At 40.4% G+C, this 15,945-nt stretch overlaps 1 protein-coding gene across 1 annotated transcript; it reads left to right on the forward strand.

Moving 5' to 3' along the window:
* The first annotated feature begins 530 nt into the window (after nucleotides 1-530).
* Nucleotides 531-15,304, forward strand: LOC142149544 (alpha-2,8-sialyltransferase 8E-like). The gene is made up of 5 exons (XM_075204874.1): nucleotides 531-553; nucleotides 661-802; nucleotides 6,417-6,526; nucleotides 10,209-10,295; nucleotides 14,845-15,304. The coding sequence occupies exons 1-5, from the start codon at nucleotides 531-533 to the stop codon at nucleotides 15,302-15,304; spliced, it is 822 nt and encodes a 273-aa protein (XP_075060975.1).
* The last annotated feature ends 641 nt before the right edge of the window (nucleotides 15,305-15,945 follow it).

The raw sequence follows: 15,945 nt of genomic DNA on the forward strand, positions 1-15,945 counted from the left end.
TGCACTGTGATTGGTCGGATTTTTTGTGAATCGGAAGCCAATTTCGGAAACATTAGAATTCTTTCACCCATCTCTAGCACAGAGTGGTACAAGAAGGTAAATCTACGCCTGGCTCTGTATACTGAATGGTCCTTATAACTAGCTTCCTAATTGTAAGTTGTTATCTCAGGAAATTGGAGTAAACTAGTAGCAGGTAGACTCCTGTGACATTATCTGTGATCATGCCTCACAGCACTGGAGTCAGGAGTTTGATTCCCGATCATGGCCTTATTTGTGGGGAGTTTGTATGTTCTCCCCGTGTTTGGTTGGGTTTCCTCCGGGAGCTCCGGTTTCATCCCACACTCCAAATACATATTAGTGGCTGCTATTTACCTTAGCCTCTCTCAGTCTGTGTGTATATATATGTTGGGGAATTTAGACTGTAAGCTCCAATGGGGCAGGGACTGATGCGAGTGAGTTCTCTGTACAGCGCTGCAGAATTAGTGGAGCTATATAAATAGCAGATGATGATTATCTGTGTGGGATGAAAGATGGAAGAAGCTGAGATGGAGGGGTATGGAGCACTGATCACCTACCTCTGACATTGATTATAACCCTGAAATGGAGTGTTTTACATCCTGCATGTACCAGCTGTTAAGTTATGTCTATTTTACTCTCCAGGTCAAAGCTGAAAAAATGTTGCAATGCATCCTATGCAATGATTGTGACTCAGGAGAATAGTCCAGTGGGACATAGAATTCATTTTGATGGGCAAAAAGCAGTACAAAATGTCACTGAGAGTCTTTATAATCTGTTCCCAAAGGTATGTATGTATATACGGAAATACTACATTTATTACTTTATTCTGTATTTCAAGGTGTGTTTGACTAAGATCAAAGTACCCTGTTGTTATCAATCTTCATGTTCTGCTTGTCTGTTTATTAGTGGGTAACCATAGGAGCACATTCTGCCAATCAGACCTTTGAAATGCTTAAAACAGCACAGGATATTTCAGGGGGGTGAGTGCACAGACGGGTCTCAGGTAGTGGAAAGAGCAGAGAGTGATATAAGGGTCCATTCAAACTAATGAGGGAAGACTGTAGAGTGAAACACAATTTTACAGAGAAAGTATCCAGGAAAAGATGCACACATAAAAGCGTTCTTGCTTGTATATGTTGAGTTGGATGTATCTCAAGGTCTTGCAGCTCAAAAACAGTAGCATTTGCATTAGATATACGTTAGTATTAACACGTGCATATAATTATGCGCCACGATAGTGTAGAGCTAGTGTAGAAATGTTGCTTGACAGTGTTGCTAGCAAATCCTTGAGTGGTATTATCCTATTTATCTATATATCATATATATATATATATATATATATATATATATATATGAAGCAGCTTGTTTGTTTATCTGTTTGTTTGTTTGTTTGTTTGTTTGTAAGGTGAATATCTTCCACACCCCTGCACCGATTTGGATGAAACCAATGCGAGGTGGTCCAGATATTAAGGGGTTTAGGGACCCTATCGGACCTTCTGTTGGTGTACAATGACCAGAAATTTGACCAGCGGAGCCTGTTCTGAACGCCATTACTCTCTCCTAATTCTCCTGGATCTCTCGGCTGCATTTGACACCGTTGACCACTCTCTTCTCATACAAACGCTGCAAACCCTAGGTCTTCAAGACACTGTTCTATCCTGGTTCTCATCCTACCTCTCTAATCGCTCTTTCACTGTTAATTTCTCTGGAGCCACCTCTGCTCCGCTTCCCCTATCAGTTGGAGTACCATAAGGCTCAGTGCTAGGTCCTCTGCTGTTCTCTATCTATACCGCTTCTCTTGGAAATGTAATAAGTTCCTTTGGCTTTCAGTATCATCTCTATGCGGATGATACCCAAATCTATCTATCCTCTCCTGATCTCTCGACATCTGTGTTGTCACGTGTAACTGACTTTCTTTCTGCCATATCATCTTGGATGTCCTCTTGCCAACTCAAACTTAATCTTTCTAAAACAGAGTTAATAATATCCCCACCCACCAACAAGAGCATACCTGACATTTCTATCTCTGTTGATAACATGACCATAAATCCCACCCCACAAGCTTGCTGCCTAGGTGTAAACCTTGACTCACACCTATCCTTTGTTTCCCACATTGACTCTATATCTAAATCATGCTACATACATCTAAAGAACATTTCCAGAATTCGCACATATCTCACGCAAGACACTGCAAAAACCTTAATTAATGCACTTATCATCTCTCGCAATGACTATTGCAATTCCCTCCTTACTGGTCTTCCCAAAAACAGACTCAAACCCCTAAAATCTATTTTGCACGCTGCTGCAAGACTGATTTTCCTTGCAAATCGTTATTCCTCTGTTGAATCATTCTGTATGTCTCTACACTGGCTGCCTGTCTTCTACCCAATCCAATATAAAATACTTTTACTAACCTACAAGGCCATCAACAAAGCTGCACCAACATACAACTACTCTCTTGTCTCAAAATATCTCCCAACTCGGCAACTCCGTTCTACACAAGATGTGCGTCTCTCATCCACCCTCATTACATCCTCCCATTCCCGGTTACAGGACTTTTTTCGGGCTGCACCCACTCTATGGAATTCTCTCCCTCGCACAATAAGACTCTCCTCTGGTCTACAAACTTTCAAGCGTTCTCTGAAAAACTACCTATTCAGACAAGCTTAAAATATTCCTCAACCACCCTCTTAACCTCACCGCCTTTAGCCTGTTACCGCCTGTTACAGAATTTCACACAAGACAACTACCCCCTGACCAACATTGTTGTGTGACAGGCTCATTTAGCTTATGAGTCATTTTTACCTTAGCAGTCTGGCTGGGCCACAATGCAAAATGTAGACATAACCTCATGTGTCAATCTCCCATTGTCCCAAAGATTGTAAGCTTGCGAGCAGGGCCTTCTCACCTCTTTGTCTGTTTTACCCAGTTTGTTTATTAGTTTATTATGTTTGTCCCCAATTGTAAAGCGCTATGGAATATGATGGTGCTATATAAATAAATGATGATGATGATGATGGATTTGATTTGTTTGTCTGCTCGGATATGCATTCAGACTCCACTGCACTGATTTGGATGAAACCAACGCAAGGTGGTTCAGTTGGATCCTGGCCATATTTAAAAGAGATTAGGGACCCGGTCGGACCCCTGTTGGTGTACACTAGCCAGAACTTTGACCCGGGAAGCCTGCTCTGAGCCTTCCACTGGATAGATTTGGGCAAAATTTTTACAGATTGGTAACATAGAATCCCAGAAGACAAATTAGGGGGTTGAGGTCCCGGTGGTGTATGCTGGCCAGATCATTGACTCCGGGGAGCCTGTTCTAGGCTTTCTACTGGACAGATTTGATTTGTTTCTTTGTCTGGTTATGCATTCAGACCCCCCCCCTTCCTGCACCGATTGGGATGAAAACAACACAAGGTGGTTCAGTTGCATCCTGGCCAGGTTTTAGGAGGTTTGGGGTCCCGGTCGTAACTCCCATTGGTGTCCGCTGGGATGAACTTTGACCTGGGGAGCATGTTCTGAGCCTTTCACTGGATGGATTTGGTTAACATCTATATATATATATATATAAAATAAATTTGTTTGTTTATTTGTTTGTTGGTGAACATAGTTGACACCACTGCACTGATTGGGATGAAACCTACGTGAGTTAGTCCAGATGGATCTTGGGCAAGATTTAGGAAGGGTTAGGGTCCCAGTCGGACTTCTCGTTGGTTTACGTTGCCCAGAACTTTGACTCAGGGAGCCTATTCTGAGCCTTACACTGGATAGATTTGGTTTGCTTGTCTGTCCGGTTATGCATTTGGACCCACCTGCACTCATTGCGATGAAACCAGCGCAAGGTGGTCCAGTTGTATCCTTACCAGGCTTTAAGTGGATTTTGGTCCCAGTCAGACCTCATGTTGGTGTACACTGGGCAGAATTTTTAACCCTGGGAGACTGTTCTAAACCTTCCACTGGATGGGTTTGAACGAAACTTTCACAGACTGGTATCATTGGATCCTGGAATACATACTAGGGGGTTGAGGTTCAAGTCGGATGTGCTGTTGGTATACACTGGGCAGAACTTTGACCCGGGGAGCCTGTTCTGGGCCTACCACTGGATGGATTAGAATGACATTTAATATAAAAAAAAGACACTGGGCAGCCACCTCATGGGTGTGTTGGAAGAGCTGCTAAGCTGCTAATTATTAAAATGTTGACAGTTACATCTAACTCATTGATAACACAATAACTTCAAGATTTAAACCTGGGCAACACCAGGTACTTCAGCTAGTATACAGTATACTAATGTAATGAGAGAATAGTGTCTTGACAGTGTTAGTAATAAATGTAAAAGTCACATATTCCATATAAAATATAATTAAATATAAATGCCTAAACATCCATTTTTTCCTCTTTGAAAATTAAATAAGAATCTTCGGTACTGCACTTGTCCATATCAATATATCAGCTAAGAAATGCAAACAGAAGGCTGAGGCGCCACATAATTTAGCCACAATAATAATACGTGATCTGCCTATCGGAAACAGCTACATGGGTCTGCTGATAGTCATCATCAAGATACACCTCCTGAAAGGATTATATGTAGATGCATTAATGTCTAATTATATTGCAACCACTTAAATACTCTGTTACTGCCCTCAGCCTATGCTTGCCTGCCACTACCCACCTCTCCAGACATAAGGGCACACAAGTCAACAATACACATAAATCTATATGCCAAAGGCATTTTTGAAGTGAAAATGCATACTTTTAGCAAAATAATGGAAGAACATCAAATGATGGGCTGCCTATTTACAATGTACTATGAGTTGTATGGATCTTAGGTTACATGCAACACAAAGTACACACATAAAGCTACAATTTTATGCTTAAGTTTAGGCTGTAGAATTGCATCTTCCTCATAACCAGGGGCCTGATTCATTAAGGATCTTAAATGAAGAGAATTCTTATTTCAGTCTCCTGGACAAAACCATGTTACATTGCAAGGGGTGCAAATTAGTTTTCTGTTTTGCACATACGTTAAATACTGACTGTTTTTTCATGTAGCACACAAATACTTGATAGCTTATTTGTACACTGAAATTTAAAGTTGATATTTGTGTGCTACATGAAAAAACAGCCAGTATTTAACGTATGTGCAAAACAAAAAACTAATTTGCACCCCTTGCAATGTAACATGGTTTTGTCCAGGAGACTGAAATAAGAAGTTTCTCAAGTTACGATCCTTAATGAATCAGGCCCTAGGTCTTTAATTGCCTAAAGTTAGGGACTGTTCTAGCCGCATCTTCTGAAGGTGTCTTTTCCTAAAGGCACCAGCAATGCAAACCCAGAGCTGATAAACCAAAGGATCTCAGGTGCAAAAACATCATCAGTGTGAGTTATCATAATAATCTTGCATACGGGTTATTTTCATATATTTTAGAAAGTGTTCATATTATATGTCTACCCTGATTACTATTAATGGACTAAGAATTATTTTAATTCTTTCCAATATTCCTCTCTGTTTAATGTTTTTTTTTCTAATGTTTGCCTTTGCTGTAAAATGACTACAAAAGCTTAAAGACATTTTCTATCTCTTCAAATTTCTCTCTCACATAATTTTTTCCCTCACTCTTCTGTATCCCAAATTTATTTTTCTCACTCTTTTTTCCCTTCTCTATCTCTCTCTTTCACCCTCTCTCTCTCTACTCCCCTCTCCTCTTTTTCTCTGTACTCCATCTCTCTCTCTCTCTCTCTCTAATCCTTATGTCTCTATCTCCTTCTTCCATTCCCATTTTTACTCTCTCTCTCTTTATCTCTCTCTATCCCTATGCCCCTCTTCTTTATCTCTATCCCTCCATCTCTCTCTCTCTCTCTCTCTCTCTCTCTCTATAATCCTTATGTCTCTATCTCCTTCTTCCATTCACCTCTTTTACTCTCTCTCTCTTTATCTCTCTCTATCCCTATGCCCCTCTCCTTTATCTCTATCCCTCCATCACTCTCTCTCTTCTTCTCTATATTTTTTCTCTATCCCTAACCATCTCCTTCTCTCTCTCTCTCTTTCTCCTTGCCTCTCTCTCAATAATCCTTATGTCTCTATCTCCTTCTGTCTTTCCCTCTTTTACTCTCTCTCTTTATCTCTCTCTATCCCTATGCCCCTCTCCTTTTTCTCTATCCCTCCATCACTCTCTCTTTTCCTTTCTATAGTTTCCCTATCCCTGTCTCCTTTCCTCTCTGTCTCTCTCTCTCTATCCTTCTCTCTCTCTCTCTCTCTACCTCTCTCTCACGCTTCCCCTTTCTATCTCTCACAATTCATGTCTCTCTTTCCCTCTCTGTCCATTCTCTCTTTCACTATTTGTGTATGTCATCCTCTCTCTATCGTCTTCCTTTATCATCTTCTCTCATTACAGAACTCCCCATTCTTGAAGCCAATCAGAAGCTGTGCAGTGGTCGGTAATGGAGGAATTCTACAAAACAGCTTCTGTGGTGCTGAAATTGACCAGGCAGATTTCGTGTTTAGGTAAGAGTGGAAAGATCCATAGTAAATTTGTTTTTAAACAAATCCTGACTTCATAAAAGGGAATATGTAGATGTTATAAATATTTTTTGGCCTTCAAGAAAATAGCAATTTAGAAGAAAAGAGGAAGATTTCAGAGATTTGACTGTTTTTGCCATATGCAATAAAAACAAGATGACAAGTTCACATAACAGTGTCAAAAATAATGTCAGCTAAAACTCTGTCCTGGGGGTAAATGTATCATACCTCGGTTTTATCAACTTGCGGGAGTTCGGCTTCTCCGCAGCTTAAATTTAAAGCGGCGCTGCCTTGTAATGGCAAGTTTCCCTTTAAAAGGCAGCGCCGCTTGATAAAACCGGGGTATGATACATTTACCCCCTGGTCTTATAAACTCAATATTACATATAGGGATAACTAAGACTACGGGCTAGAATTACTACAGGGCAGTTTGGTGAAACTGTCAGTTTTCAGTAATTTTTCCAGCGGTTGTAAGTCTGCCGGAGTTACTAAAACTTAAACCGCCCTTAAAACATGCAGAATAGACATTTTACAAAACCACCACTTTACAAATTGCTATCCTGATTTTACCAATGATGAACATACAGCCCACCGGATTTACTAAGCTGGGGTTTGCAAAACCTCCATCCAAGCGGCCAAAATAAAATATGTGCTTGTGAGTGACAAGATTGCTGTTGTTTGAGCCATTATGTCATTCAGAACATAAGAGGAAGCACCATTGACATTTAAATTATTGGGGCAATCATTATTTATTGATTATGGGGCAAAATTAATTTATAATTAACTTATGGGTGCAAATTTTGTTTTTATTTATTTTAAGGGGATTTTTTTCAGATTGGTAGCCCAGATCAGCCCATTACTAATCACTTAGAGATCTTTAGGCACAACAGTCATCAACAAAATTCAAGTCTTTCAATTAGTTCTCTTTTCTCGTGTTATGCTTGGATAGTAGAGAGAATGGACTGTCACTTGGTTACATCTAATTTGTTGTATATTAACAGTGAGCTGTTGGCACGGGCCTCTGGTCCATACTCTTATCCAATTCCCAAAGCAGAAGAGCTCTGGATGTTGGTCATTCTAATAATGTTTTGCCAGCTGTGGCTGGACTAGTGCTGTCCGCTCATGGAGTTCTTCTCAAATGATGACCCAGGGTAATAGGGCAACATGTCCGATCCACATATCTCTTCCATCAACCCTATTGGCTGGGAAATGTTGTTTTCCCCCCACAGCCAAAAGCAGGTATCTTCTGGACCCAAGGGACTGCTCAGGGATATACCTACCTGTTTTTTCCCATTACAGAAGGCACAAAGAGGGCAACAGATGTTACTAATTATACACAAAACAAACTTTTCAATTAACCCATCATAGTCTAAAAACAAACATAAAACAAAAACGTTCCATAAAAGCTCATAAAAAGATCCACCAACACACTAGGCAACATGGCCAAAGGGACTTCTCTTCACCACCAGCCATCCATAAGTGGCCAGCATGGGAATTTAGCAGCTGTCATTTGTAGTGTGCGGATGGGTCATTGAGTTGTACGAGGGTATAAATGATATATAAATAAATATAGCGGCACCCGTCCTGCGATGACCCCAAAATTCACATTCTCTGTGTATAGTAGAAAACAGCACAGGCTGTCTAGCATTATGTATGAGACTTTTTTTTGTCTCATTCAAAGTATACACCGAGATCTTGGAGCATAATTCAAGACAATTCGTGGAGGTGGAATGGCTGAGCATAAAAAAGGAACCGGTCTGAAATAACAATATGTTACAATTATCATTTCTGCACCGCTCCACATAATTAGAGACACCAGTGTACCTACTCCCTACATCAGTAGGAATCCCTTAACTTCTCCAGAATCCACCCCTTCATGGGTGCAAATATTTACTTCTCCACAAACATTTGTGTTTTGGCGTGAAAATCAGGGCACAGAGTGGGTCCATATTGTTATATTTACTCTGAATTGATATTTCGGGCTCAATAAATAGAACTCAGAGGGTTTCCGTCATTGGTGAGTTACCTAGGACGGTTGACAAATAAAAAATGTATTAATAGTTTAGGGGGGTCCACAGATGGAATTCATGCGTTTTTGTTTTAATTTTTCTTAATCATGTTTTTTTTTATTTGAAGATTTTTATTCCACAAACAAAAATTAAAATAAAAATAAAAAATATAAAACTGAAATAAAAAAAAACCTGACATATGTTATGCTAACGAGCATTTGCTAATCTAATTAATGAATTGACATATTAGTTATCTGGGTTCACAAGGAAAATCAGAGTAATAATTTAGGTAAATGGTTACCTATAGGATATGACCAATCATTGATGAAAGGTCCGACATAATAGCAGTTGTTCCCGTACAGAGATTGGAAACATATATATCTGAGCTGCAGACAAATTAACAAAGCATATACAATGGAATTCCTATACATAAAATGACGTAGTTCAGGACAACACATAAATAGGTGAATGCGCAGGCCAAAGCTAACCAGGAACCTACAAAGAGAAGGCTGTGGATATACTTGTCTGGACTCACACAAACTTCCCCGTCTCCAGAATGTATTCTATACTTGGAGGTGTACTAGCGAAACCTTATCAGATAATATTTATGACTAGCATTTCTAACCATGTGTAACAAAACTTACCTTTCCTCGCTCCCCCGCCGCTCCGTCGGATCCGGAAGCCGCACTTCCGGGTTCGACGGTCACATGACCGCTAACACCAGGGCGGGGAATTTAAATAGGGCTGTCTATATAAGACTTGCTCTGACACTTACCAAGTGGCAGGAACTTACCTGTTCCTGGCTCCTGTTCCCCTGTTCCTCCTTGTAACTGCTCCTTGTGAATTGACCTCCTGTACACCAGTCCCTGCTTGCTGACCTTTCTGGATCTCCTATACCTGTGTACCATCCCGTCTTGCTGACCACACTGTTTGCCTGTGCCCCCAATCCGGATTGTTGACATTCCTCTCTCTATTCCGCTATCTCTGCCATACCTGTGTACCGATCCGGCTTGCTGACCACTCTGATCGCCTGTGCCCCTGACCCGGATTGTCTGACGTCTCTTTGCCTCCATTTGTATTGCTGCTGCCAACCGTGTATCGAACCAGATTCCCTTCATGCTGCAGTCCCTTGCTACTCCAGCCGCTACACTACTTCTTGATGCAAGCCTGAGGACCGCGGCCTGCGTCTCCCAGCAGTTCTTGGTGAACACCGGGCTGTTCCTTAGACTCCGCACCTCAGGTAAGCAAGCGCTAATCAAGAATAGTACAGAATCCAGCTAATCCGTTACACCATGTACATGTAGTGATCATGGTTCATAACATACTTTACGAGAGCTTGCCCTTTTTGGAACTCAGGAGAATCAGCAGCAAGCCATGTGTGGGCTATAATGACTTTTGCTAGTGTCAGGAGAATAAAAATATATCTCTAAAACTTTTTATTCAGGGTGTCCTCTTCTTAGACACCAAACAGACAGATCAGAGGGGTAAGGTTGCAAGCACCTGGTACAGATTCACAAATACATCTCCACACATCTGCCAAAAAACGCTGAACGGTCGAATAGTCTAATCTCTGGTTCACCACTGTGCGCTCCACATTCACAGGTCAAGAGATCACAACTTGCCTACTTAATAGTATCACCTCATTCATTTTTTTCCAGGCTGAATCTTCCGCCACTGAATGTGAGCGATGACGTAGGGGCAAAGACTGATCTTGTCTCTGCCAATCCAAGTATCCTTATTGACAAGTAAGTGTGCTACTTTTCTTCTTACAAATATAAAGTACAAACTTGTATTAAGTGGTAAGTGTATTTAGTGATTAGTTCTCATCGAATATAGTTGTCTTTGAATGTTGTGTGTGCATTTAAATATGCATGAGAATCATATACTGGCAGGCAACCAGTATCACCTCAGCTGCTCTGGGACTTGTTTTCTGAAGTAGTTCAAAGGGAATCTTCATCATTATTATTGTGCAAGTTGAGTAACAATTAAAACACCCTATTAGAAGATGATAACTGCTTGATATAGAGTCCAACACAAAGTCATTTATCATCATTTTTTTAATTGACTGGGAGGGTTAACACCTGGTCAGCCAATAACTTATCTATATATCTATAACTGGCCTTTAGTATTTTTAAATGATGTATTAATTACCTATATCCATCACTATGCACTGCATGGAATGTTAGAGACGACCGTCATTTTCAAACAGTTCTGCAAAATATTTGCTCTATTCCACATTCAGACGCAACATTTCAGACATTTCTCCTGAAGAATTTGGCCTTTCGTGTTACTATTCTTAAACAAACCACACCACACAATATAATTAGTTGACTGCCTTTGCTTTAGCTCTATCCATATAAATTAGGCAACATGCAAATTTGCAAGTATAGTGTGGAATAGTATTGAGTGGAAGGGAGCAGAATGGCAAAGCCAAAGCAGAACTTTAGGATTGTATCATCGGGACTTTACTCCGCCACAAAACTCGATTCGCAAAAACTTTTGAAACAATTTGGCCCATCTCTAATGCATTTAAACAGCAGTTCCTAGTGGACTTAGGGCATGATTTAGAGTTAAACAGAAAACTGCGTACCTGTCTCGAGCTGCGGTGATCCGTGGCTCACTTCCTCCTTCAGCGTCCCGACTTTCATGGCAACAGCCAGAACGTCATTTCCGGTTCCCCTCATCCCGACCGTCTCCATGGCAACGGTCACAACGCTTTCTAAAATAGTGCCAAGTCCCGGCAACGCTGACAGCCGGGCGAGCGTGCAGATTAAAGATCAGCCTGCGGGATAATTAATTTGTATTAATTTATTAGGCAGCACCTGGGGCTAGTTATAGGGCAGGACCCTGATTGGCTACCTTCTGTATTTAAGGCAGGGAGGGCTTAGCCTTTCTGCCGGTTATAACATTAACAGTCCTGTGCTGTGCTGACCTGCTGTTGAATTCCTGATTGACTTATCTATTGTTGTGGCCCTTGCCTGTACCTTGGATCTTGCCTGCTTGCCTGTTGCCCTGACCTTTTGGCTTGTTTTCTGGACTTTGCTGTTTTGCTTGTGACACTGACCTCTGCTTGGATATCGATTTGCCTGTTTGCTTCGGACCCCTGACCTCGACCTGCTACTGACTACCCGATCCAGTCTGGGCTAGCGCCCCAATTCCATCTGCGCTATGGCCATATTGGATGAGCTTTTACTACTCTGAGCCTAAGACCTAGGGGCATCTGAGTACCTGTGAGCATATAAAGCTCTACGGGAAAGGCGGCTGCTAAAGGTGAAGAACTCTACTCTACCCGTTTGAAAAGCTCATCTTTGTGGTCGTGGGCCTTAACAGTACCAAACATAGACTTAGACTGGTGACTAGATACTCAAAGCTGGGGGGCCTGATGATGTTGCTTTACATAATGCAGGGAAAGAAACAGGAGTTAGTTTAACAAGGTGCACAGAATATCCCTAAGTTATTATTGTAGTCACATGTACCATCCACTAAAATATAACTTTTATTAGTTAGTCTAAAAGTAACCAGTGAAGTATAAAATGATATCAAGCTAATAAAAACAAATAATGTGCAATTAAATTGACTGGGTGAACGTATTGCTTTCTCCTATATTGCAGTATACAAGTTAATTTTAGGCTATAAATTAAGTGGTCAGCATGCAAATTAATATATTGAATCAATGTTCCATTAGCTGCCTCATATATAGCCATAAATGAATATGCCCCTGAGAATAGTATGAAAGAGGTTTAGATACAACAGTGTAGCTATTCCCTAATAATAATATAGCTAGATTCGTGAAGTCTTGTATTGCAATCAACATCTCCACTTTTTCAAACCCGCAGCTTGGTACCTTTACCCCCTGGAGTCAAATTCAGCGTGGAGGTAACCCTAGACCTTGGGAAAAAGTCTTGGGAGTAAATCTGAATGGGAGATTTAAAGATAAAATCCCCTTGTCCATACCTAGTGGTACCAGGACAGAAAGGGACTGAGTCCTCCTGGTTCTGGCTGTTCATGGACAGGGGGGAAACACAAACCTGTCTGAAGATTTTATCAAATGTTAATGATCCGGGTGGATCCTTGTGCACTGAAAAGGGGATCAAACTGTATCATTTATGGAGGCTAGGAGCTGCTTTAACCCATCTAGCACAGATCCAAAGTAAGAGGTCAGAAGAACCAGGAAAGTCACAATGCATCAGCAGCAATTATTCAGAGGTGTAAGCAGTGTTTTGTGCCGGTGGTAGCAGCTATACCCTGCTTCAATTTTGGTGCACAGTTGACATTTGCAGACGTTGAGTTTTTGCTTTGGTCAAGTGGTGACAGCCGGAGTGGTCAGTAACATCTATAAAAACTTCACAAAGTTTCTAAATGATCAGGTGGCTCATCCTTTCACATCTGTGTTTTCATATGCTTTTTAATTACAACAAAATTATCATTTCTAAAGAGTAAACTAAATTAATACATTATTATGTTTCAGCAACTTTGTTCTAAATGTCAATAAGTCTTTACCTATTAATATTTAGCCCTGGAATACCTGTGGGCTGTAGAGTCCAAGATGGATACTAGACACTGCTCAGCTCACGGCTCTTGCAAACCCCGAAAGTTACTGCAATTTAAGTGGAAACACTGTGACCCAAAGTGCATAAAATAGCGACTACTTCTCAGGAAAAGCTAATGACCAACCATTACTCTCGGTTTAAATATGTCAGTGAGGGTGAGGCAGAACAGGTATATATGAGGCCTGGACACAGAAAAATAGCAACATAATTACCACAGTCTTTATCCAGTGAAATGTAGTCTTTAATACACTAGCTCACATGGGTGGTGCTCTACTTCAAATTGAACTCAAAAGAACCTACTTATGCAGAGAAATTCTGTAGACTGGTCTCTATGTTCTAACTGACCTATGCCACATTGGGGTAAATGTAACAAACTGCGCATTCTGCCAGTCGCCGATATTCAGCGACTTTGCTGGGCAAATTTACAACGCCAATGTCTTTACAGGCAAAACTTGCCTGCAAAGACATTGCCGTTTTATATCTGCCCTGCAAAGTTACGGAATATTGGCAACTTGCAGAATGCGCAGATTGATACATTTACCCCATTATCTCTTTTACCTTTTTTTCAGAAGAACACCTAACAAGACTTTGAAGACTTATATTTATTTACATTGTGTTATGTCCGTATCTATCGTCACCAATAAATATTGTCTGATGCGATTAATAAGGTTCCAAAGCACAAAAGAGATTTAATAGCAAAATGTAGCAGAACACAATAATAATAATACAGAGTACAACTGATACATACGCTGCACAGCCCTGGATCCAGGAACAGTCCATCAAAGCCGATGTCTGTTGGCAAAGAGAGACCATTCCTGAATCAGAGGCTGCATATCTGCTGTAAGGTTTAAAAAAAACACTGATGATGTCACAAATATACACAGATAACACTAAGAGAGTTCTTCATTGGTCCAGGGTTTTTGATGTTCCAGTAGACTGCTGGTCATAGGTCAGTTCATTTGATCTTCTTCCAAAGGAGGGGGCAACTCACTCCAACTGTTGCCTATGTGTCTTCCAAACAAAAAAACTGTTTAAACTAACCCATAAACAGAGTGCTATTGAGTATTAATCTCATATTGTTCATAACTAGTAACCGCTAGGTGCGATCACTACTCTGTTGAACCCGGGTTTCTGCTGGTAAAATATGGATTAATATGAGACCAAACACCATATATTTTATAGGACCTGAACCATAAATGCCTTTTCTGTAATATTATCTATATAAAAATAATCTTTAATTAATTTATTAAATAATCCAGTGTGGATTGGAACTTTAGAAATTGTGTACTATTTACAAGTGTAAGTGCAAATGTGTGTGTTGTTTACCCGTTCGATTGCTCCATTAGACATAGCGTATTAATCACAACCGAATGGTAAACCAATATTAATCAATTTAGTTGACTTCATCCAATTATTCGACTTCAACAATAGAATACAAATTAGCAATGGGCTATGCTAACTAGCTAGCCTTCAATAGCTAGAATGGGCTAAATATTGTTTAACACAGAACTAATGCCCACAACCAATCATTAAACTTACTACTTGTGCAACCTATCTGAATGCTTGCTACATAATTCAATTTCATGAAACACTTCTGTACATTTAGGCCTTGGGATCTCGTATTTATTGAACCAGGACCTCTTGCACCTAATAGTCTTCCTTTGATGATTGAACAACATGTTTTAACTGTAATGGATTTTAGTATGTTATGTATACTAAAACAAAGTATACTGTCTCCTTTTAGGTTTGGCAGTCTGAGAGAGAGACGGAAGTCGTTTATCAACACTATGCGGCTTTATGGCTCTGCCCTTGTTCTCTTGCCAGCTTTCTCATTCTCGATGAACACTGATGTCTCATTAAGGACACTCTACACTTTAGAAGACTTTGATATGAGCAGCAGAGTGGTATTCTTCAATCCACAATATATGAGCAACTTGAGTCTTTACTGGAAAAACAAGCGGCTGAAGTTCAAACGTATGTCTTCTGGGCTTATGATGGTGAGCGCCGCCCTTGAGTTTTGCGAAAAAGTGACGCTCTATGGTTTCTGGCCATTTTCTGAAGACCTAAATGGAACCCTGATCCCTCACCACTACTATGACAATAGGCTCCCTAGACCCGGCTTCCACTCTATGTCTGATGAGTTCTACCGCTATTTACAAATGCACAGCCAAGGAGCTCTACAGCTGAACCTGGGAGCATGTTAATGAATGCTATAATAATGGCTCATCCCTTGAGACAGTTTATTGCACACAAGCACATAAAATAGAAGGGTATATGAACTTAGAAGGTCACATTCTCAAAGACGTTGCTGGAAAAAAGTTTATTTTAATGATTCTTTTGTTGTACAAAGATAATTTAATTTAAAGGAAACCCAAAAACTGTATTGTTCAGCTATGAACCATGAATGTAAATTACATATCACTGTTTGTCTGGCTTTCCAATTGAGCTATGCTAAAAATAAAATAATTACCTCCCCCCACCCACATACATTCCATTCCAGACGGCTGAAGTCTCACCAACATTTTTAGCCCCATGTCCTGATTGGAAGCAGATCGGAAAGGCTGAGTCTGGACACCTTTGATTTACAGTGAGAAAAATAAGATCACCAAATATTTGGAAACGAAAGAGAAGGAAGCATGGGGGCCCTTTCTGTGACATTTGTACTGGACCCCCGCATTTTATTATGGCATTGCTGGTCAGGGACATCTGTAAGTAGCAGATGATGATAATTAAGATGATGAAGAGGAGGAGAATGATAACCCAACTAGAAAACCACTTGTTATTAGAGCTTTGCAAATGATTTGCAGAAGCTTATTGAGACATTTGCAGTCAATCAACCATAGAT

The sequence above is a fragment of the Mixophyes fleayi genome, chromosome 4 (genome assembly GCF_038048845.1).
Source record: "Mixophyes fleayi isolate aMixFle1 chromosome 4, aMixFle1.hap1, whole genome shotgun sequence".
NCBI classification, from domain to species: domain Eukaryota; kingdom Metazoa; phylum Chordata; class Amphibia; order Anura; family Limnodynastidae; genus Mixophyes; species Mixophyes fleayi.

Bases quoted from the DNA above. Each gene is read 5' to 3' on its own strand.
- LOC142149544 (XM_075204874.1), top strand. From the start codon at position 531: ATGGAAGAAGCTGAGATGGAGGG. The intron at 554-660 runs GTATGGAGCACT...TTTACTCTCCAG, and splicing joins GAAGAAGCTGAGATGGAGGG to GTCAAAGCTGAAAAAATGTT. The intron at 803-6,416 runs GTATGTATGTAT...CTCTCATTACAG, and splicing joins TTTATAATCTGTTCCCAAAG to AACTCCCCATTCTTGAAGCC.